Source organism: Canariomyces notabilis, assembly GCF_033297395.1.
Source record: "Canariomyces notabilis strain CBS 508.74 unplaced genomic scaffold N656scaffold_7, whole genome shotgun sequence".
NCBI lineage: Eukaryota > Fungi > Ascomycota > Sordariomycetes > Sordariales > Chaetomiaceae > Canariomyces > Canariomyces notabilis.
Genome location: NW_027041829.1, coordinates 808,255 through 829,318, shown reverse-complemented (window position 1 = coordinate 829,318; position 21,064 = coordinate 808,255). Strand labels below are relative to the sequence as shown.

General features: G+C 56.4%; 9 protein-coding genes across 9 annotated transcripts; 5 read left to right on the top strand and 4 right to left on the bottom strand.

Moving 5' to 3' along the window:
• The first annotated feature begins 359 nt into the window (after positions 1 to 359).
• N656DRAFT_777990 (uncharacterized protein) lies at positions 360 to 2,003 on the top strand. Its single transcript, XM_064814923.1, has 2 exons — positions 360 to 649; positions 749 to 2,003. Exons 1-2 carry the CDS (start codon positions 539 to 541, stop codon positions 1,736 to 1,738), a joined length of 1,101 nt encoding a protein of 366 aa, XP_064671504.1. The 5' UTR covers positions 360 to 538; the 3' UTR covers positions 1,739 to 2,003.
• Positions 2,004 to 3,166: 1,163 nt separating this feature from the next.
• Positions 3,167 to 4,157, bottom strand: N656DRAFT_777985 (uncharacterized protein). Its single transcript, XM_064814922.1, has one exon. The coding sequence runs from the start codon at positions 4,067 to 4,069 to the stop codon at positions 3,176 to 3,178; it is 894 nt and encodes a 297-aa protein (XP_064671503.1). The 5' UTR covers positions 4,070 to 4,157; the 3' UTR covers positions 3,167 to 3,175.
• Positions 4,158 to 4,964: 807 nt separating this feature from the next.
• N656DRAFT_788808 (uncharacterized protein) lies at positions 4,965 to 6,752 on the top strand (the record flags this gene model as incomplete). Its single annotated transcript, XM_064816723.1, has 4 exons — positions 4,965 to 5,046; positions 5,140 to 6,243; positions 6,277 to 6,373; positions 6,437 to 6,752. The coding sequence occupies 4 exons, from the start codon at positions 4,965 to 4,967 to the stop codon at positions 6,750 to 6,752; spliced, it is 1,599 nt and encodes a 532-aa protein (XP_064671502.1).
• A 2,089-nt stretch (positions 6,753 to 8,841) lies between these two features.
• N656DRAFT_707076 (uncharacterized protein) lies at positions 8,842 to 10,680 on the top strand (the record flags this gene model as incomplete). The annotated part of the gene is made up of 4 exons (XM_064811402.1): positions 8,842 to 8,929; positions 9,056 to 9,910; positions 9,969 to 10,140; positions 10,212 to 10,680. 4 exons carry the CDS (start codon positions 8,842 to 8,844, stop codon positions 10,678 to 10,680), a joined length of 1,584 nt encoding a protein of 527 aa, XP_064671501.1.
• A 387-nt stretch (positions 10,681 to 11,067) lies between these two features.
• Positions 11,068 to 12,383, bottom strand: N656DRAFT_777981 (DUF339-domain-containing protein). Its single transcript, XM_064814921.1, has 2 exons — positions 11,843 to 12,383; positions 11,068 to 11,786 (listed from the first exon to the last, which is right to left on the bottom strand). Exons 1-2 carry the CDS (start codon positions 12,087 to 12,089, stop codon positions 11,353 to 11,355), a joined length of 681 nt encoding a protein of 226 aa, XP_064671500.1. The 5' UTR covers positions 12,090 to 12,383; the 3' UTR covers positions 11,068 to 11,352.
• Positions 12,384 to 12,565: 182 nt separating this feature from the next.
• N656DRAFT_607053 (kinase-like protein) lies at positions 12,566 to 13,974 on the top strand. Its single transcript, XM_064810277.1, has one exon. It carries the CDS (start codon positions 13,041 to 13,043, stop codon positions 13,770 to 13,772), a length of 732 nt encoding a protein of 243 aa, XP_064671499.1. The 5' UTR covers positions 12,566 to 13,040; the 3' UTR covers positions 13,773 to 13,974.
• A 201-nt stretch (positions 13,975 to 14,175) lies between these two features.
• On the bottom strand, positions 14,176 to 14,985 carry N656DRAFT_706925 (uncharacterized protein; the record flags this gene model as incomplete). Its single annotated transcript, XM_064811388.1, has 3 exons — positions 14,176 to 14,498; positions 14,576 to 14,699; positions 14,770 to 14,985. The coding sequence occupies 3 exons, from the start codon at positions 14,983 to 14,985 to the stop codon at positions 14,176 to 14,178; spliced, it is 663 nt and encodes a 220-aa protein (XP_064671498.1).
• A 262-nt stretch (positions 14,986 to 15,247) lies between these two features.
• Positions 15,248 to 16,708, top strand: N656DRAFT_777979 (zf-U1-domain-containing protein). Its single transcript, XM_064814920.1, has 3 exons — positions 15,248 to 15,372; positions 15,442 to 15,549; positions 15,622 to 16,708. Exons 1-3 carry the CDS (start codon positions 15,363 to 15,365, stop codon positions 16,284 to 16,286), a joined length of 783 nt encoding a protein of 260 aa, XP_064671497.1. The 5' UTR covers positions 15,248 to 15,362; the 3' UTR covers positions 16,287 to 16,708.
• Positions 16,709 to 17,112: 404 nt separating this feature from the next.
• N656DRAFT_706663 (uncharacterized protein) lies at positions 17,113 to 20,445 on the bottom strand (the record flags this gene model as incomplete). The annotated part of the gene is made up of 1 exon (XM_064811371.1): positions 17,113 to 20,445. One exon carries the CDS (start codon positions 20,443 to 20,445, stop codon positions 17,113 to 17,115), a length of 3,333 nt encoding a protein of 1,110 aa, XP_064671496.1.
• Between the last annotated feature and the right edge of the window lie 619 nt (positions 20,446 to 21,064).

The following is a 21,064-nucleotide window of genomic DNA, read 5'->3' as shown; positions in this document are numbered from 1 at the left end:
TTGCGCGCTTACCTCTGTCTACCTTGGGAATCCGGGTGTTTAACCCACTACCTGGTCTCAGACATGAATTCCACATCGCACAGACATTGTTCCTAACAGCATTGTCCTATTAATGAGCTCTTGTAGGAAACCTCATCCCAATTACTGATTACTCAACACAGGTACTTGTATTGTAGAGAACCCCTTGGTCCCACGTGTGACGTTGAGTTGCGGGGTGCTAGGCATGATGCCATCACAACCAATCCCCGCTTCAGCCGGGTGCCGGATCTGGAGAGCCGGCCGCCGCTAGTAAGAGCTGGAGCCGAGGTTGGAGCTCTAGGGCGCGGAGCGGGCTGAAGGGCGTGGACAACAGCAGCTGTGTGTATTGCACTTGTAGGTATTTAAAAGCTCGCTCTATTTCATAGGAATTACTCTGACTGGTACCAACGCGACATCCAGGGCTTGTTTGTGGAGAGACGACGGTTCAACTCGCCATCCATTTCAGATCACTTGTCGATTCTCCTTGTATTCATTACAGTGGTTGGTCATCGAACACACAATGTCCAACCCGACTTTTCCTCCCTTGATCCTCTACCACTACCCCTTCTCGCCCTACGCGCGCCGGGTGATCTGGTACCTACGCTTACGCGGCATCCCTTACATGGAATGCGTAAGCCTTACCTTGCCTTGCGCCCCAATACCAGTAACCTCCTTTACACACCTACCGATTTATATAGAGTACTAACGCCCCACGGGCCGGGGGTTCTAGATCCAACCGCCCATCCTCCCGCGCCCAGACATTTCCCAGCAGCTGGGCATATCGTACCGGCGCGTTCCCATCCTGGCCATCGGCCGCGACGTGTACCTGGACAGCAGGCTGATCCTGGCCAAGCTGGAGGCGCTTCCGTTTCCCACGACAGTGAAGCCGCCGCTGGGCGCTGCGCGGGGGACGACGGACCTCGCCCTGCAGCGACTCCTGTCCAGCCTGACCACGGGCAGCCTCTTCTCCCACGCGCGCAGGCTCCTGCCCGAATCGCTCCCGCTGCTGAAGGACCCGGCATTTCAAAAGGACCGCGCCGACTTCTTCGGTGAAAGTGGTGAGCAAACCCGAGCCCAACAAGAACAAACAAACAAGGCAAAGGAAAACGTCGCCATCAAAGCCGAGGCGCTGCACGAGTTGAAGGAGGCCTTTGCCCTCCTGGAAACAACCCTTCTCGACCAAGACTCGGACAAGAAGAAGAAGAAGAAGGAGTGGCTGCTAGGCGGTGACGCGCCCAGCCTAGCCGACATCGAGGCCGTGTGGGTTCTGCACTGGATGGCCACGCTGCAGGGCGGCAACGGCGAGCCGGCGATGGACCCGGCGCACATCTCGCGCGACCGGTTCCCCGCCGTCTACGCCTGGATCGACCGGTTTCACGCGGCTGTCCGCTCCGCGGGGGCAGCAAACAAACATCAGGAACAAAAGATGACCGGTGAGGAAGCGGCCCGGTTGATCAAACAGCAAGCCGGCGAAGGAGTCGAGGTGGAGGTGGAGGTGGACGAGACGGAGCCGCTTGTGAAAGCGTTCGGCTTCAAAAGAGGCGATTCCGTCGAAGTGTGGCCCGTCGATTTCGGGTCCAACCACCGCGACCGCGGACGGCTGGTGGGTCTGAAAGCCGACGAGATCGTGTGGGAGACGGAAGGCGCCGGGGTGAGGGTGCATGCGCCCCGGAGCGGGTTCCGGGTGCGGCCGGCTGGTTGGGGGCCTACCAGTTTGTAAGGTAATAATTCGGTGTAGAGATCCCGCTTCACTTGTTCGTCTTGGCTACTTCGTATGTTTATTAAGTTTGGGTGCTAGATTGTTGAAAGCTGCTTCAGATCAGCTGCCTAGGTACATGCGCGTTATGTTCTTCGGGTTGGTCTGGAGCTGATGCGGTGGTGGAGGTGAAATCGTCGTCACTATGTGGCGTTGAAGGGTCGAACTCGAGGGCATGATTGTTAGAACAGATCGTTGTATATTAGGAGTAGATGTGTGCTGTACCATCTTTGGAACATGTCACTTCTCCTGATATTCAAAAGTTTCATGGGATTGTTGGAGTGTACTTGATAACGACGACAACGGGGGATGTCCGTGTACCTGTAGGTCCCCAAATCTGCAGTCGGACTGCTCATTGCGGCCAGCTGGTGTCCTATTGTTGCGTAGGGTAACGAGTAAATATTTTCAACTCATTGTATATTGTGTAGTTAGCTGACACTCCAACGATGAGTAGTGTAGGGATGGTTCGTGATGCACCGGGTCCCAGATTCGGGGAGCCGGCGCGCTCTCCAATTTAATTTCCCCACAGCGCATTAGGAGCGCTCAATCGTTTGTGTTGACGGTTCCCGGAAGCGGTTGGCTCAAAAATTTGATAAATAGCCTGGAGTTAATAATTAGTAGACCATCCCAAAAGGGATCTGTGCAAAACCGGCTGCCAGCCGGTGCCTCCCGCCAACGGCCAGTCAATAACTTTACAGGTTCGCTGAACCATGAAGGAATGATAGCTAACCGTAGGGTAAGTAGTGTAGCTGATAGAATTTATACGCTGTCGAATGCGAGAGGTCAGTGAGATTATGTTCGAGGAATTCGTTTACCAGTCGACAGGTGACCAGCTTCACAACCCAACCTGGAAGTCGTGGGCTCTGTTCTTCTGTTGTCTTGAATGGCAGACAGCGTGTGCGGTGGAGACTTCCGTGCCTCGAACGTGCGAGCCAAGTGGCGCCTCGTGTGCTCAGTGCAGCCAATTTTTCATGCATCCCTTCAAGTGCGTCATAGGGGCTGAATGGGCCTGGCGACTCAACAGCAGCAATTCGACAGGCAGTTCCGCAGTCCATCTGCTGTTGCCTCGTCCGAGGCTTCTGAAATCTCTGCCCGTAGGTGCTGAAGGACTGAAGGACTGAACGTACTGTACAGTACGAAGTAAGCTGCACTCACTTCTCAAAGGCCGGGAATGGGACACGGCCTGTCATTTGGTGTACAGTACGAGAACCGTTTGGGGTTACATGGCGGCTGGGCCAAGATTCCATCACCCACCCGGAACTGCCAGTTACGTCATCGTTATGGGAAACGGTCGACCTGCTAGCGCCACCGGGGCCCCTTGCGCCGGGTTCTTTTATTCCACCGCACGCTGCGTTCGGGAAGGGCAAAGAAACCCATCTCACTTCCTGTAGTCGGTGCCGTCTAGAACCTGATGCAGTGTCGATCGCAAGCATTGTTGGCGTTAGACAGATCCGTGTTGTTACTTTTGGGAAGAGAAAAAGCAGGGAAGTGCGAAGATGCGGTGGAGAAAGCAGATTCCAGATTGCACAGTGCCGAGAGTGCCTGACGCAATGTCCACTTGCCTGGCCGGCAACAGTCAAAAGGGCGAGCGTGGTCTGACCGGGGCTCGAACGCGATTCCGCGACATAATTCGGTGCGGACGCTGATTTGCCGCGGAAGCCCCACACTTCCGATATTATTCCGCCGTTCAATAATCCTCAATCGTTCCACCGCGGTGAGGTGACAGGTTTCGTCCGGTTCGAGATCGCGATGGTTGGACGAGCCGCACACCATCCATCCGGTTTTGATAAGTCTCCGGGACTTGTTGTGTACACTGATGGTACTCAGAGTCAGCATGAGGTGGGTATTGGGCAGCTCGCTCAGCTGGGGCTCAAACCTGAGAACAAGGCGATTGTCGGCCGGTCCTGAGGCTGGAACCTTTAGTTGGAGGATAGGGGGAAAGTCTCTTCGGTCCGGGGTTGCAATCGATGAGTGATATCTTAACGTTGACGAAATGGGTTCAGCGATATGGTCTCTTCTTCGCAAGACTCGGAACACACAACAATGCAAGCTCGGCTGCCAGCTGGGACGCTCAAGGCTGAACTCTGAAGCTATGAGTTTGTATTGTAGACCGGGCGGTATGCTGTCGCTGATGCTTCCACTGCTCTCTGCCGTTGCTGACCCCTTTTCGTGATTCCGGTGCACTTGATGGGATGGGCATGCAGGGGCTGCTGGTGGGACAGACCTGAGGTTTTGCTTGAAGCGCAGCCAAGAAGAGGAACATGACTGGCTGACCCGGTGGCGGGCCTGAGGCATTGTGAGCCACACTGTGTGGATCCACAACCCAAATCCTAACTGCAACCAGTGCCTTCCTCAACAGCAAGATTGGGGGCCAGCAGCGGAGGCCAAACGACGGTTAAAAAGTGGGCGGATACGCTCGAGAAACTGTCGCTTTGGCACCCACAAGCCCGGAAAAAAGCTCTTACACTCGGTTGGGCGAGTTCTAGAAGGGATGCCAGTACATACCAGAGACGTGTCCCGTGAGCCAAGAACAGGAATAGGGGCAAATCGGTTTGTAAGCCGGCAGACGAGCGAGGGGGAAGGGCGAGGTTTGTATTTGCAAAGTGTCCTGGTGAAAAGGATACTGACCGATCTTGGCCTGCTTTGTAATTGAGATTACCCTTACCTTGAGAATTCCTCCAAACCCATTGTAACAACACTGCTTTTTTGCCCATCCTTGAAGTCGGTGGTGCGTGGGTGCAGTCCTCCTTGATCCTTCCCGCAGGGTGCTTGGTTTCTTTGGCAGGCGCCAGGCTCACGGACGGACCGAGGGCCCACAGGGCAACCCCCAGTATTTTTTATTCCCACTTGCGCCATCTCTTTTCCCCAAACGTCATACCTGACGTCGCTCCCCCCAATTCCCGGTCTTGACCTTTTCTCTTCCCACACACAACGCACGCACCCAGCAACCACGCCGCGCGCGAGCCAATCTACGTAAGATATTTACGATTCCTCGAACCCATACGCCTGCACGGCGAAAAAAAAGTAGACGCTGCTGCAAAATAGCGTAGCAGCATCTGTTTTTCTTATGGGCATTTATGTTTCGGTGACCTCATAGGCCCCCTTTTTCCTTTTTACGCTCGCACTTTTGGCTCTGCCTCGTTCCCCCGTCAGCGCAGCAGCAGAGAGCCGCAAGATTTCGATTGACATCATGGGGCCGCCCGCTGGAGCTGCTGGCCGAGTTGAGGAAAAATCACCAAAACAGTCCAGCAAGCCATCTCCACCGCGTCAGGGTAAGTGATAGTTTCTGATTTATCCCCTCCGTTACCGTCATTTGCCTTTCGCATTGTATGGATGCCGTCGCCAACACCCTTACTACCGGCCAGATGCCCCATCTGACGCCAAACGTGACAACCTCCTGAAACCCGAATCGTCATTATCCAATGCCGAGGCCGCCAAACCACTCGCGCCTCCGCCACGTCCCGCTCAGAATCAGCAAGGCTCGACGAACAGCCCCGATTACTTCTCCAACCCCGTCGGCGGCGGATCGCTAAGTCTGGAGCCGAATCCCTTCGAGCAGTCCTTCGGTGGCGCACCGCCCGAGACGCCCGGTGGCACGAAGCTACCATCCGTCGCCGCCCTGACGTCCCCGTCTTCACTCCTCCCCGGAACTGGCATTACGCCGTTCGCCTGGGGAGGTGGCTCGCTGCGGACCGGTCCGCTGAGCCCGGCGATGCTTTCGGGTCCGACCAATGACTACTTCAGCGACACACATCACATCCGGGGCGGTTTCCCGACACCCAACGAGTCGTCTCTGAGGACGGGGCTGACCCCCGGTGGTAGTGGGTCTATGTTCCCTGCCCCTAGTCCTAACTCACAGGCTATTTTCGCCCTGGCTGGTGGCAGCACTGCGACCCCGGGCACCCTCGATTTTCACCGGACCGCCCTAAGTGCCGCTGCCGCCAAGCGTGAGCAAGCGCAGGCGGCGCAACAAACACAACCAATCGCGCCTACTTCGCAGCCCCAAGAAACGAGCAATGGCATCCAGCCCCCGAAGCCAGAGTCGAAGCCTCCGGCCGGCCCCTTTGATCCGCACGATAACGACGCAGCCAACGGTCTCTTTATGCTAGCGCAAGGACGGAACAGCACACAACCACCCCCGGCCTCCCAATATCCCGTACTCCCCCCTGCGCAGGTGCACACAGTTACAGCACCGCCCGCAGCCCCCGCGGCACAGGCTGTCGCCGCGCCTCCGTCTATGAACGGCGCGCCCTCGATTGGAGGAAGCTCGGCACGCGGCATGAGCGAGGCGAGCGCAGCTTCAGACGAGAGCGAGATGGCGCGACCTAATACCCGTGCGAGGGGAAAGCGGAGCTCGGGCGCCGCGGGGGCAAACACGCGGCGCAAGGCCGAGGAAGCTCCTGCTAAGGGCCCTGCCAGCAAAAGATCAAAGACGAACGGCGGGGGCTCAATCGGGGGCTCAATCAGTAGTAACGACATGGACCATGACCATTCTTCGGAAGATGGCAAGCCGGGCAAGGACGAAGGCGGTGGGACATCAAATTCGAAATCCAAGATGACTGACGAGGAGAAGCGGAGGAATTTCCTTGAGCGCAACAGGTGCGATTTTTCCTGTTTCACAGCTTACGTCAGAACATCGTGCTAACTGTTCCATCTACACAGGGTTGCTGCACTCAAATGTCGCCAGCGCAAAAAGCAATGGCTAGCCAACCTGCAGAACAAGGTGGAGATGTTTAGTAGCGAGAATGACGCGCTCACAGCTCAGATCACTCAACTGCGGGAAGAAGTAGTCAACCTCAAGACACTGCTCCTTGCCCATAAGGACTGCCCCGTTTCGCAGCAACAGGGCCTTCACAGCGCGTTCATGCAGCAAGCGATTGAGCCCTTTAACGCCCAAATGAACCCTTACGGGATGGCGCCTTCCATGCCGAGTCAGCCGGTAATGGCTGGCCAGGCTGTCAATCGCCGCTTCTCTTAAAGTGTGTTTCGCCTGGGTATATGGGTTCTGGCGTTTGCGGAAGGGGGCGTTAGGACAAGCACGGCTACGGACTGATTGGACCACGACTCGCTTCGTTCTTTCGCGGCTTGAATCTCCACACCGCCATCGCTTGCCGTCTGTTACCTCTATACATGATTTGCCGCAGGGAGGACTAATTTCTGCTTCTTTCTCATCTTTTTTCTTTCTTCTCGGCGAAGGCAGGTAGGGATTGGTCAGGCTGTACAGTAACGGGCCAGGACCGGCGAGTCGAGTTGCTTGGGGCTGGGTCGGGGCGTTCTTGTTTTTCTCCGGCCCGGCGGATGACCCTCGTCTTGTATTTGATTAATCGGCAACAGGGATGGTATACATCAAAAGTGGCGTTGGGGATGGCGTTACGGTCTGATTTTTCTCCTTCTCCTCCCACTTCCACCTTTGGGTTTCTGGGTCTTACCCTCATTTATTCTCCCCGGGCCTCTTCATTGGGAGAAGATGGGGATGAAAGGCGGGTGGGTGGTGAGGGAAAGGGGGGGCGTTGTTGGAAGTGGGCGTACGTTTTTCGTGCTACGGCGGAGGCGTACGGGGAAGACGGGAGAGAAAACGGAATGGACCTCAACCTCGGACTTAGTCGCTTTATGGCTAGGCGGAATGGACTTTCTCCGCATCTTACGGGCTTTTGGTTGGTTGGTTGACCGGCCAGGCTGGCTGGCGAGGAGGTGTTCGATTTAGGAGCTTTCCGCCTGTGTATTGGGAGGTGGTGTGTCTCATGGGGGAAGCTGGAGAGGAAGGGAGCAATGAAACCCGTGCCAGGCAACAGAAACGGGTTCTCGCATGTGCTGAGAGATAGCTTGCGTTTTGCTGTGCTTTACTCTGCGACGCTATGCTGCTATGCTACGCTATTTGCTCATGAATGAAGCACGGAACTACCAATACCTACCTCGTTACGATTGGTGAATTTTGAATCATATCGCCTTGGTCAGTAAGATGGTGGGTAGGTCAGGCACCTGCATTGCTGCACTGTTCATAAGCAAGTATGTAGAGTGAGTGCACAGGCTGAGTACACTGCGTCCAATATGGGAGTTATCAGAGTCATTAGCAGGCGCCGGGCACTGGGACATGCTTCATGGAATCGCGATTTGGCCTACATAAGCTAATTTCGTGACCGGCTGTTTCCTCGAGACAGAGTCGTCAATTCATGGGGGGCTTGAGGAAAGCCGCATCTTGAGGGGAAATTCGTGGAGCGCCATCCGAGATACACGGAGTATTTTTGCCCCAAATACTCCAGCATGCACCGAGTACGATACGTCTGGTATAGTGAGCAGCCTACCCAAAGTTCCGGTTGATGAAGCTTCTAGCTGATGAGTGTGCATTACCATGCGGCCTGGTAAGAGCTTCTTGACGAAGGTTGGTTATTTCAAATAGCGGTGATTGGCTTCCTTCCTGTTTTTTGCATTGCTCTAATTTTTCAATCTTCACCTATTCCCGTGGCTCACACATGGTTTGTCTCGATTATTTTTGATTTCTCCTCCCAAGAGGAAGCGCAATGAATGATATCTTAGCCTTGCAAATGGGGAATGCGAGACCATAGTTAGCAGCCTCGTGTGGCACGTGTTTTTGACGTTGAGTCTCCACTCCAGCAAGCCACATTCTGCAGCAGGGTAAACAAACGGGGCGCCACTTCCCGTCGTAATGCGGCAGCAACCCACTTTCGCGGTCACATTGTGAGCCTGGGACCGTTCTGCTCGCCGACCAGCATCTCTTAATCGAATTGCTTTTCGCCATTTTCCGCATTGCGACGGCCCGGCATAGTTAATGACGCGACAAGATCGATACTGCAGTTTGAACGCCGAAATTGACGCGTCCCACCGCCCGCCGGCCGCACCCGCCTCACCGTTTCAACATAGCATTTCGGCGATCGCGAATTCGGCATCAAAAATTTGAAAGCGACGCGCCCTGTGATTCCCCCTGGCCCTGTGTCGCGACGACAACACCACGGCTACAGCATCCCGCTGCAAAACCTGGCATCCTCGTGTGTGTATAGACCACAATCGACGACCATCGCATTCATGCGCCGACCGCCCCGCCATCATCCATGACTACTCTCGTACGGACCCGCCAGCCGCTACAAGTCTTGAGCATGAGCAACCAGCCGGAGCGGCGTTACAGTAAACGCCTCGCGGGTACGTCGTCCGGCTCAGTAATCCCGTCACCGCCGCCCTCGTCGCCAAAGAGCCAGCAATTGGGTGCGCGGCATGCCGCAGCAATGGGCAGGAAGAGAAAGAAGGACGCTGACCTCCCCGTTCCAGCTGCAGCAACATATGACGAACAAGATGGCGATTTTCTTTTTACGCGCGTATCAAAGAGGCCCAAGACAGCGCCGACGCCCGAGACTGATGAATTGGAGCCCGAGCCGACGTCCGCCTTGGCCCCGGGCCCAGCCCCAGCGAAGAGGAGCGTAGGGAGACCGCCAAAGGGGGGAGCAAAGAGACGCGCCTCGCCGCCGGAACCCGCGCCAACACCGGTTACGGCGAAACCTGTACCATCCAGGCCGGCAGCAGCAACGAAGCTATCGACGTCGAGGAGGACATCGAAACGAAAATCCAGTCCAGCCACTGCGCCGGAGGCCGAAGAAGAGGTATCCGCACCGCCCACATCCAAGCCGCGACGAAAGGGGCGGGAAACGGCGGAAAAACGGCCGCAGCAACAAAGGCGAGAGCCAAATGGCAGGGGGAAAGCGCGGGAGGAGAGTTACGATGACGATGATCGGCCAAATCTCCTGGGCGAGGGGGATGAGACGCCAAGGGCCGATGCTTCAATGGGGAGACCCCTTCATGGAGGGTCGCAACCGCAAATGATCGCCCTCCCCTTCAGCGATACACCCGTGATCAACCGCAACAAGGAGTTTCGCAAAAAGGGCGGCGCGAGCGGGAGCCGGCGCAGCAGTTTGGGCATGCGCGGGCGGCGGGCAAGCTCGTTGCTCGACAATGGGCAGAGCGCGCTGCCGCACCGCGAGGTGGACCCGTCCGAATTCTACAAGTACATCTCGGCCGAGGGGTTGAGCGAGCCGCGGCGGATGAAGCAGCTGCTGATATGGTGCGGCGAGAGGGCGCTTAGTGAGAAGCCCCCGCATGGCACGCACGGGGCGAGCGCGGTTCATGGAGGTGAGGGCAACCTGAGTTTCATATTTTTATGACGAGCAGGATACTGACACCTGTGTAGCACGCGCAATACAAGATATACTGCTCAAGGAGTTCGCGGCGAGGTCAGAGTTTTCGGACTGGTTCTCGAGGGAGGATGCCCCCAAACCGCCAGTTCCGGTGGTATTAAAACCGAACCCGCGAAATGTCGACTACGACGCCAAAATTGCCGAGCTGGAAGCCAAGATTGAAAGGTAAAACATTTTCCCATTCCGTTTCGCCTTCGTTATCACCCCAGTCTGACGACTCTCTAACCCCCTCACAGATTAAAAGCCCAGAAAAAAGCCTGGCAATCCATCGCCAAACCCTTACCAACCGTCCCGCCCCTTTTCCCGGACAGCGACAGCAACAACCCAGACCCTTCAGATCCGCGAAAATGTCCACCACCAGACCCGTCCCTGCTCGACGAGGCCGAAACCAAGATGCTTCAATCCCTAACCAACCCAGACACCTCGTTTGGGTCCTTTAAGCGGCAGGTGCGCTCGCGCCTGCAGAACCTGCAGGCCGAGCTCGAGTTCCGGGTGGACCTGCTCGCCGACAGCGTGCACAAGCTCGACATGCGCGTCGTCACGGCGGGCAGGGAGGCGGATGCCGTGCTGAAGCTGAGTGCGGAGCGGCTGAGGCAGCGTGAGGAGAGCGAGAAGCGCGCCGTGGGCACTGCTGGGTTGCCTACCATGGAGGTGTTAAGGAGTTTGGGGAGGATATTACCGCCTGAGGGGGATTCGTTGGGTTGAATGTTTAGCTGATCCAAACCCTGTGCAAATGGGGCGATGATAAATGATGACTGACTAGTGACTGCTCGTTTTTATGGTGGGATGAGATTTTTTGGTTTCTTCGGTGTTGTTGCTTTCTGGTGGCTGGTCGGTAGCATAGCAGAGTGCTTCATCATGGCGGCGTTCTTCTTCTGTCGTTTCTGGTGTTTTACGAGATGGGCGGGAAGAGGTTGGAATGGGTTGGGGGGAGGGAAACAGCTTTTGGCTTGGAGCGGACGGGCATTCAGCAATTCACACTTCCTGTGTTGGCTCTGTTTTTTATATAAGCACTGAGGAGGCAAGGCAGGGCCAGAGGATGTACTGTACCCTGGGCCGAAGGTATTTCATGTCGGGAAAACGCAGATACCTGGGAGGGATGGGATGGGAAGGATGGATGGGTATACCCCAAATCAAACAACCTATCAACCAGCCAAGCTCCCGTCGCATTGCTTGCTCTTGCCCGGTAACATGGCCATGTTTGCCTACATTTGAGGTGATACCTGCCCACCCCGCATCCCTATTGATATACACATGTTCGTACATAACAAATACATAAGTATGGTACAAGAAACCAAAATGTTATCCATCCTCCACCGGCAGCCCACCCTCAGTCGATCAAGACTAGCTGCCTACCATTAGGAAACAAGGAACGAATCACTTGTACTCCTCCAACGGCGGCATGAACCCCATCCCACCCTTACCCGTGCCCTTGCTATCCCCTCTTCGCGACTCCACGTGCTTCCTGAGCAGCTTGAGGATCTCACTGTCGCGCCACCGCGCGGGGACGGGTCGGTACGCAGGCTTAAAGGTCCCCACCGTCTGCGCCCATTCCCCCGGGCGTGGGTTTTGTAGTTGTGCTTCCTCGGGTTGTGGTTGCTGAGCGGCAGGGTCAATCTCACTGGCCGCAGTATTCTGCTGTTGCGGCTGCTCCTGCTCCTGCGTGGCCCAGTAGTAAATGTCCCAGTCGTTCTCGTCGAGCAGCAAATCGTACTCGGCCAGCTGGCGCGGGGTCATGGTGGACAGGTGCTCTGAGGCGAAGGTTGAGAGGAGGAGGTCGGATTCGAGGGTGCCGCGTTTGCGGGATTGGTCTGTGTTGTTGTTAGGATTATTGTTTCGATAACGGAGAATGGGGGAGGAAACGGACAGAGAAGCCGCGCGCGCATGGTTGCTGCGTCCTCGCCTTCCCGCCGCAGCGGCTCAATCTTGAACTTGGCCCCCTGCAGCTCGCCCACGTCCAGGTCGCGGGTTGGTTGGTCTGACGGGGAGGAGGTTGTGCTGTTGTTGTTGCTAGTGGTGCTGTTGAAGCGGTTTGAGGCGATGCGGAGGGTAGACGCGAGAGGCTGCCGGGTCAGGGCGGCGATGGCGCGGGTTGCTGGGCGAAGGGCGGCCATGGCGTGGTGTCTTCTTTCTTTGCTGTGTGTATAAGGTATAATCTGAGAAATTGGGCCGCAGTTGGAGAGATCAATGTCGGTTGGTTAGGTAGTAGTGCAACGTGAGTTGCGGTGGATTTGGTTCGTTTAAGTCTGGGCCGGATCCGTAGAGTGGCTAACTTTTGACTGGGCCGAGGCCGAAAAATCGGCGAATCGGCAGCTGCCCATATCTGCCGGGTTATAATTATCGTTCCGGCCGGCCGGGTCATCCTGTAGAACGGGTACTGTAGCACAGACATTACTGACCGGTGTTTGTAGGCCAAGACCATTCTCGCAATCCTCCCTCATTGCGAGATGTTGGCTTTGCGTCGTACTTTTCGCCGGAGTATTTTTCGTGTCGAATGCCTCATGTAGCTTCCAGAACGCAATGCCGAAGGTATCGGCATCAAAGTAGTCCTCCCACTTGACTTGCAACATAGACGTTTCGCAGCTAAACAACCACATCTTCCTGCGCACCCGTTTGCACGATATGAAAGTGCCTCAGTCACAAAAAGACACCCTCATCGAGTTTGTTCTGAGGTCTTACAAAGAGGAAGATTTCGTCGTGTCTCGGGACGGCTTTGCAGTCTTCCGTAAACACTCGGTTGAGCTTACCCTGCGCCGGTGCTGCTTTACCTGGCGCGTCAGGGTCACTCTGCATGCACAATAGGCAAATGACACGCCAAAACTACGACGGAAGAAGGTCGTTGAGACCATCTGCCGCCGGATTAGTTTCGACCGCATCCATCCCTTACGTGACACGGTCACGGAACTTGTCCTCTCTACCGAGTATGACATTGCAACAACGCGCCTGCTGCCTCTCGAGGAGGATCTCGAGATGGACGATGTAGGAATGCAGCTTTGTGGCCAGTGGTTCTATATACGAGAAGACCCGTTCCGAGTACGGTTCTCAAGGTACCATTCCCCAGTGGGATGCCCGTGAGAGACCTCTCAAAGGTCATAAAGGAACGAGAGCCTGCAGCAGGCGTCCACAGAGCGCGCCTCATCCCCGACAATCGCTTATGCGTCTACAAGGAAGTGGACCGGCCTCTCTACGAACCGAGGGATACCGACATCATGGAACAGGAGCTGAAGAATCTGAGCCTGCTGCGCGGCGCGACATATGTCGTCCAGCTCATTGCTGCGGTGGTGTCAACCAATCCATACCGATCTTCCAGAGAGGACGGAGACGACGATAGCCGTGTTCTACGTGGTCTTCTGATTGAGTACCATCCCAACGGCACGCTTGCAGATGCTCTACGACGTTCAGATCACCGTGTCCGTCAACCCTGGCGAAAATGGGCGTTGCAGATCGCTTGCGGCCTTCGAGAGCTTCACACTCTGGGACTCACGCATATGGACCTCAAGCCATCAAACATCGTCATCAGTGCAGAAGGAGACGCTGTACTCTTAGACATCAGCGGCCAAGCTATCATCACCCAGGAGTGGTTATCGCCAGAGATGCGTGATCTCTTCAGCCCCTGTTCACAAGACCTCGGAGCGCGGGTACAGAACGATGTGTGGGCGTTTGGAAAGATACTGTCGCAGATGGTCTCTGCTTCAAGTGATGACGTGGAAAGGGAACGGTTAACCAACGTAACGTGCCTGACTGAGGTCTCTCCTCGAATCACTCTCTGTGATGCAATATCCAGGCTGAATCTTTAGCACTAATAGGGCTCTCATCCCAGCTCGACTCTCAGTTTCCCGAAGCCACCATTCTTCCCAACGGCCTCCAGATCGTTTTGGCCCTTCCAGAGAACAGCCTGTGGTAAGTTTAGATGGTATAAGTAGGTCGGCCAGTAATGGTAGATCCCGGATAGGTACGATGGTACTGTACCCTGTATGCACAACTGGACACCCTGAACCTCAACCACTTTTCGTAAATGATTTGTACTTTACAGACCAATATCTTTCATCATGTCTCCATTGCCCGCCCGTGTAACAGTCCATGTACCATGTAAGAGCTCGCCACAAATAAACAACAAAACTCCAAGTCCAGTTCCCTTGCAAAAGCCACAGTCCAGGAAGGAACCAGCCAGCCGTCATAAGCCCGGGACAGAGACAGACATTAGATCAGATGCTTTGACCTGAAGTAGGCCCGCAGGTACATAATCTGCCACGCCCACAGCGCAATCAGGAGGAATGTTGTGCCAAAACCAAACATCTTGACGCGCGTGTTTGTGCTCTCGTTGGTATCGCGCAGCTTCTGCTCGCGCAGCCGCAGGTAGTCCATCTCGTTGACAATCTCGGCCACCATCTCCTCGATGCGCCGCAGCTCCGTCTCGACCGGTTTGAGCTTCTCGGTCGCCTGGATGGCCGACCAGTCCTTGGCGTCGGCTCCAATGTCAATGTCCAGCTCGATGTGCCGCGTGGGGTTCTCGACATAGCGTGCTGTGGTCCATTTCAGTTAGAAAAGCTGTGACAGAGCCCTTGGCGGAAGGATCAGGGGGGCCAATGGTGGAACTAACAGCCTGTGAGGATGTTCTCAAAACACACGTCGAATGAGCCGTCAAAGTGGGACGTGAAGACGGTGCGCTGCTCGCCAGCAATGTCCTTGGGCTTGCCATACTCGTTTCCTGCGGCGTCGGTGATCTGCGAGGAATCATCAACGAGATCAGCGACTAGTCTGTTTGTACGGGCATTAATCATGTCAATCACTCACGTGCATGTTGAGCTGCATGCCGTCGCCCCTGTGCCCGTCAACAATGGCTGTGACGACGACCAGCATGTCCTTGGACACAAAGTTGCGTATGCATCGCCGCGAGTGCTTGTCGTAGCCGTTGCCCGCCTGGATGTCGAACTTGAGCGCCTGCGAGCCGACTGCCAGCAGCAAGAATATGCCGCAGAGGTGCTGCAGCAGTAACCGTACTCGAGCCATGGCCGCTATGGTGTGTGTCTTGGTGCAAGGTAGCGGCGGAACGGGTTGCTTTGCCTGTAGTGGCAGCAGAGCAGACGACAGCTGGGCAAAGTTAACATTAGCACTGCGCGCTACGCTACGGCCATCTGTCGCCTTTTCCTTGGCGCCTGTGGGGTTTGCTCTCTGAGCGATCCAATCAAATGCCCGCCACTTTGAGCAGTTACCAGCCTTGCAGGCCCCACCCTGGAACTGCTTGCTTTCGATTCCTCAGCCTCGCCAACCATGCTGTTTTCCCATCGCGACTTTGATTTCACAAGCTTCTTCATCCACGCGATCTACGTCGACCACCGAGCCTCAAAGCATCGCCATTAGCGGGCTGCTCTAGCATCGCCGCCAAGATGCCTAAATGTGAGCATCATCCCCATCGGCAATCCCATCTTTTCCTCGGCACGCATATTAACATCCGTATCTACCCAGTCTTCTGCGACTACTGCGATGTCTACCTCACGCACGACTCCATGAGCGTGCGCAAGGCTCACAACAATGGCCGGAACCACCTGCGCAACGTAGTCGACTATTACCAACGTACGCACACGCACCCTTCCTATTCCTATTCCTGTTCTTAACTGTCTAACCAAAATGCCCGCCCAAACCCAGAAATCGGCCACGAAAAAGCCCAATCCGTAATCGACTCCATCACCGCCTCCTACACAGACGCAGGCCAAGCCCACGCGAACCCCATGCTGCCGCACAACCAGCCCGGCGGGCCCGGCGTCGGTCTCGGCCCCAACCCTGCTCTCGTCGGCCTCAATCTGCCGCCAGGTGCTCCTGCGCCTCCCTTCCCGCCGCCTCCTCCAGGCATGATGGGCGCCGCCGGCGCAGGGGGCATCCCCGGCATGCCACCACCCCCTCCTCCCTTCGCTGGCTCCGGCGCGCCGCCCTTTCCCCCGCCCTTCCCCCCACTGCCGGGCATGCCACCTTTCCCCGGTGCAGCAGCAGCACCCAACGCGAACGGACCGTCACCAGCAGCAGGAGGGGCACCGGGCGGTGCTGGTGGTGGTGGCTCGGCGCCTCCCTTCCCGCCTCCCTTTCCCTTCCCTGGCGCTGCAGGAGGCAGCGGTGCTCCGCCGTTCCCCTTCCCGCCGGTCGCTGGAGCAAGTCCTACTGGAGGTGGCGGGCCCGGTGGAGCTCGGCCGCCTTTCCCTCCGCCTGGCGCGCCGGGAGGGTTGCCGTTCCCTCCGCCACCCGGTGGCGCGTTCCCGCCCTTCCCGCCTCCGCCTGGGGCTGGGTTCCCTGGAGCGCCCGGAGGGGAGAAGAGGTGAAGCTAAGTTGCGGCTGGTTGGAATCTATCAAACGGCAGGGAGATGCTTGGGGAGGAAAAATTACGGGAGACGGAGAATGGGATGGGCTTGTTATGCTACCTTTGGCACTGCGACGGCGTATTCGGCGTTCTGGAGCTGGCGGTTAATCAAGACGTGTTTTGCGCAATCGATACTGCGCCTTCCGGATCGGAGCTGCATGGGATGACTGGTACTTCCGTCGCGTCGATATCATACGTTCTCCCAAGGGTGCTGGCTGCTGCAAAATGGTTGTATAGTAGCTACCCAAGGGTGGTAAGCGCCGTCTTTCTCACAGCTGATAGCTGCAGCGCAACGACAGCAAGATGACCAGTAATTGCGGTCTTAGATAAGTGAGAACTAGATCAGGTCATGATATAACCCCCCTCGTCCCGTGGTATCATGCGCAGGGTTCATTCGTTCTAGTACAAGGTACATACATGTGCTTCCCGCTATAGGTCGGTGCCCAACCCAACGTCGTCCCCCACAGGACGAAATGTTTAAACAAAGAATCGTCCGCGGTCATGGCAAATACAACGAAATCATTCTCATACCCCGTTCTTCACCTCTGTCTCGCGCACCGAAAACGCCTCCGCTTATGGAAAGTCCCAAATCTAGGCTCCCGGAGCCCAAACCACCCCGAAACATGGCCCTGCATAATCCTGTTGAAACAAAGAAGAGATATGCCTGTCATCAAGAGGAAATAACAACAGAAACTCATCACGCTCGTTATATATCCAATATCTCATCATAAGTCATCGAAGCAATGAGGCAAGGGATGCGAGCACCCCGCCGCCCTCCAACTGGTCCACTAAACCTGTTGGTATTGCCGGGCGTTTGGTTCCCGGTAGGTACCCGGCCGAATCACATCGCCCACCCCATCTCTGACCTCCCTCGGCGCACTGATCATGCCCCTAAGCTCTTGCGTCCGCTTCTCGCGTCTTCTCTCGCTTAGCCTGCGTGTAAGATTCATCTTCTGGCCCAGAGCAGGCAGAAAACCCGGACTACCCGACTCGGCAGGGCTATGGCTATGCAACCTGGGTCTCGCCTTGACGCTGAGTGAACGCCAGAGGCGTGTATACCGGCCATTTCGATTTTCATTGACATTGCCGCTCTGCTGCCCATGATCAGGGCCGCTGAACGGTCGATCGTCTTCTGCCCGAATCCGCGTCAGCGACTCCATACTCCTCCGGAATCTCATCACCCGGAGATTGCCACTAGGTGTGCGACGGATGGTTCGACGGTCTGTTTCGTCGCGCTCTATCGCTGGATAGTAGTCACCGTCCAAATCGTTCCGTACTGGCAAGATGGCGAAAGTCCTCTTGATCCGCGCGCTTAAGCTGCGCCGGGGAAGCGCAGGTCGGTTGTCAATAGGCGGGTATTTGTACGTGCGATCGTCGGGAGGTTCCCCAATCCAGTCCTCGTCGTCTTCAGAACTCTCATCTTCGATGTACGCAGGTCTCCAGAAAGGGTGGAGCCTAGACTCATCCATGGGCGAGTCGTCTGCTGAGGCGCGTCTCTGCAACCTGGGCCTCCTGTGGGCGTCTCCATCCAACCGGTCATCCGGACGTTTCCTGACGTTCCTCGAAAGAGAGAAGGTCCGGGTGAGCAGCCCTGCCGGTCGAGAGGGCGAAGGCCCATATTCTGATGTGAGGCGGCGAGTCAGAGTTCGTCGAAGGAGCGACAGACTCCGTCTGGGTTTCTCCGCAGTTATTTCGTAGTAGTTTCCCAGCTGCTTCTCTTTTTCCACCGTCGGCGTCAACCCGGATGGTGTGGCCGGTATGAAGTTGATGGCGGGTGGTTGGGGAGGTGCAGGAGGCGCCCTCGGATTTCTCAAGGGGGAATCGACGTCGTCCAGGGAGAATTGCTGCGGGGGTGTCACTGGGATGTCGCCATTCGCAACGGTGACCTTGAGCGTTGTGATATCTGCCTCGGGTGGTTTTGATTGACCGGAGAAGCTGCTCTCTGAAGGTTTGGTGGAGCTATCAACAAGGACGATGGATTTGCTTTGGTGCGGATATATGTTGACAGCCATGGCCTCGGAGACCTCTGCATGAGACGTCCCATTCGTCTCCACTGATGCGACGGAAAATGGTGTATTTTGCACCGAGAGGCTTTTCCCAAAGGATGTATCCTCGCACCCGTCGGCACCAAGCCCATAGCTGTTTGCTTCATACGAGTCGAAGCCGCCATGCCCACGGGACGACCGATCGGGTTGGGCTTCAGGTGGAGTGTAATACGCCTCAGGAGCATGGTGGACTAACACAGCTGGTTGGCGCTCACTCTCGGCATTCACGAGAAGCGAGGGAGGCTGATGATCTCTCCTTTCCGGGTGACGTGATTTCTCATCGTTTGCAGAAGACTGGTTCCGGCCGTAGAGATCTTCGAGTTCTCGACTGGCCTTCTGCAAGGCCTGATGCGCCTGCTGTGCCTGGAACGCGTTATGGGCCCTCAAGCTCTCTGCAGTCAACGAGCCGGTCCTCGACACGATTCGACTCGTGGGCGCGGAGAGAGAGGACGAGCGAGCGGGTATGGCTGGCGGGAAGTCTATCGTCCGCTCATCCCCCGCCCGAGTACCATCAGACTCTGAGAGCGCCCTACTCCGACGGTCGGGTCGTTCGAAACGCGGAACGCCATCCTTGCTCTTGGACGTCGGTGAGATCGGAGCAGAGCCGAGACTCTGGCTCCGCTGGGATCGCCGGCTGCTCGTCGACCTCAAGGACGGTTCTTTACTATTTCCCTTGATGGACGATCGACGATCGGGCACGACGACAACCGGGATCCCTCCATTCTTCCACACTTCTCGGCGAGCTTTGCGACTGGAGATTGAGTTGCATGTCGCCGTTGAAGCATAGCTTTGGCGTGTGGTATCACTAAGCCTGGACGCTGCTGGAGCTTGTCGGCGCACGTCATCAACAGGTGCCGAGACAGAAGTTGGCGCTGAGCTCGGCGGAGAAATTTCAGAACCCGAATCCCGCAAGGCGCTCTGCTTCCTTATATGCCGCAATGTCTTTCGCCGCTGAGGGGCAGTTTCCATGAGCACCGCTTCCACCACCGTCGAGGCGGTCGACTTGGTAGACATGATCGAGGATCGCTTGTATTCGATGCTGCTGGACGTGTCGGAATATGAAGCAGTAATCTGGTTTGGCAGCCTCTCAGAGACAACCCTGCGGGAAGAATAAACCACCGGGCTCTCCTGCAGGGACACAGAGCGTAGCGCCTTGCTGGCGTTTGTTTGCGTCGGCGTCGAGTTACCAATGACCTCCCGGTTTCCCACCTCCCTTGAAGCAGTTGGTCGTCGCTTCTTTACGGTTACATTCCTCCCGAGATTGTCGTCCCACTCAACTTCAACCTCGCTTGGTCCCGCATCTCCGCCAATCCACTCCCCGTCAAATGTCTGAAATTCTCCCGTTGTCCTAGGAGTGAAATCTTCTGGAGTGTTTGACTCAAGACCTAGACCTAAGCCAACAGGACCGGACCGCCCCTTTGACTCCTTACTGAGCTGGCGGACTGTGCTCTGTGAAGTTTTGGTCGATGGCAGTATCGGACGCAGCGTCGAGCTTCCCTCGTCATCCGAAGAGGAAGCGTTTTCCCGTGCAGTTATGAACGAACCGGTCCCCGAGTCGTTAGTGTTCTTTGACGGTATCCTGTCGCTTATCGGCGGACGGGTCTGAGTCTGTCGAGTGGCCACGCCTGGAGGGTTTCGTTCTGGGGTCAGATTCGGGGTTGGTGGTGTCTGTTGGTCGGGAGGAGTAATATGACCACGCGACAGCGTGTTGGCTGTGCTGCGCGAGGGGCCGCTCACACTCCGGCGAGTCAGGGGATTGACCGCATTACTTGACGAGGAACCCCGTGAATGCGCCGGCGGCGTGGGCGGAGGTTCTGGACCCCTTCTTGCTTGCCTCTTCTGGAGGAGATAAAGACTCGAGTCGCCGCTTCGCGGCAACAAGGCGTCGCTCCCCAGACCATAGTCCCACAAGCTGGACCGTTGCGGAACGTCCCTAGGCGGATGTGGAAGAACCTTATGCTTTCTGAACAGGCGCGGCTGGCTACCGAGGCTATCTGTCTCTGGGCCAGGAGCAGGGTTAAGATGAGATAAGCCCATGTCGGGCAACATGATCCTAAAGTCACTGCCTGCTGTCATTGAAACCTGGGGCAGCAGGCAGGCGAGCCACACAAGAGCGCCCCTGCTTCGCTTATATTCTCATAGAGTGAGGATTCTGGAATAGCAATCTTTGCATATTGCTGATGATATGTGAGGCGTGGTAGGTAGAGGGTCGCGCGGCGATGGCAGCGATGAGCGGCTCGCGTTTAGATTTTGGTGCTATGAAAGGCTTTCTGAATGGGCTAGGTGAGAACAAAGGACTCGGGACGTGATCGATATCGAGTCGATCGCGAGTCAACAATGGCGGGCTCTCTGAGACATCGACAAGTGGCAGTCGGCCGCTGAGTGGGTGCTGTGGCGCGGTCCCGATCAAGGATGGCGCAGTTGGCAGGAATCGCTCTTATCATATTCCGGCCTCTTCTCGAATGGCTGCGGCGAATCGCCAATCACAACGTCACCAGGACCCAGGTTGCTGGCGAAATCGCATTTCTCAGAAGCAGCAGGATTGCGGTCGAGAGAAATGGGTAATGGGTGCTGGTGCTTTTGCCTTTGCGCGGGAGGGGCAGACGATGAGAAGTACAAGAACCGGGGGGCTGCAACACCTGCCAGCGTCTGGAACGACAGAGATGCACCGGTAACTATCTTCAGAGGCAGGTGG

Bases quoted from the DNA above. Each gene is read 5' to 3' on its own strand.
- N656DRAFT_777990 (XM_064814923.1), top strand. From the start codon at position 539: ATGTCCAACCCGACTTTTCCTCCCTTGATCCTCTACCACTACCCCTTC. The intron at 650-748 runs GTAAGCCTTACC...CGGGGGTTCTAG, and splicing joins GCATCCCTTACATGGAATGC to ATCCAACCGCCCATCCTCCC.
- N656DRAFT_607053 (XM_064810277.1), top strand. From the start codon at position 13,041: ATGCCCGTGAGAGACCTCTCAAAGGTCATAAAGGAACGAGAGCCTGCA.
- N656DRAFT_777981 (XM_064814921.1), bottom strand. From the start codon at position 12,089: ATGGCCGCCCTTCGCCCAGCAACCCGCGCCATCGCCGCCCTGACCCGG. The intron at 11,787-11,842 runs GTCCGTTTCCTC...ACAACAACACAG, and splicing joins CATGCGCGCGCGGCTTCTCT to ACCAATCCCGCAAACGCGGC.
- N656DRAFT_777985 (XM_064814922.1), bottom strand. From the start codon at position 4,069: ATGCCTCAGGCCCGCCACCGGGTCAGCCAGTCATGTTCCTCTTCTTGG.
- N656DRAFT_777979 (XM_064814920.1), top strand. The intron at 15,550-15,621 runs GTACGCACACGC...GCCCAAACCCAG, and splicing joins CGTAGTCGACTATTACCAAC to AAATCGGCCACGAAAAAGCC.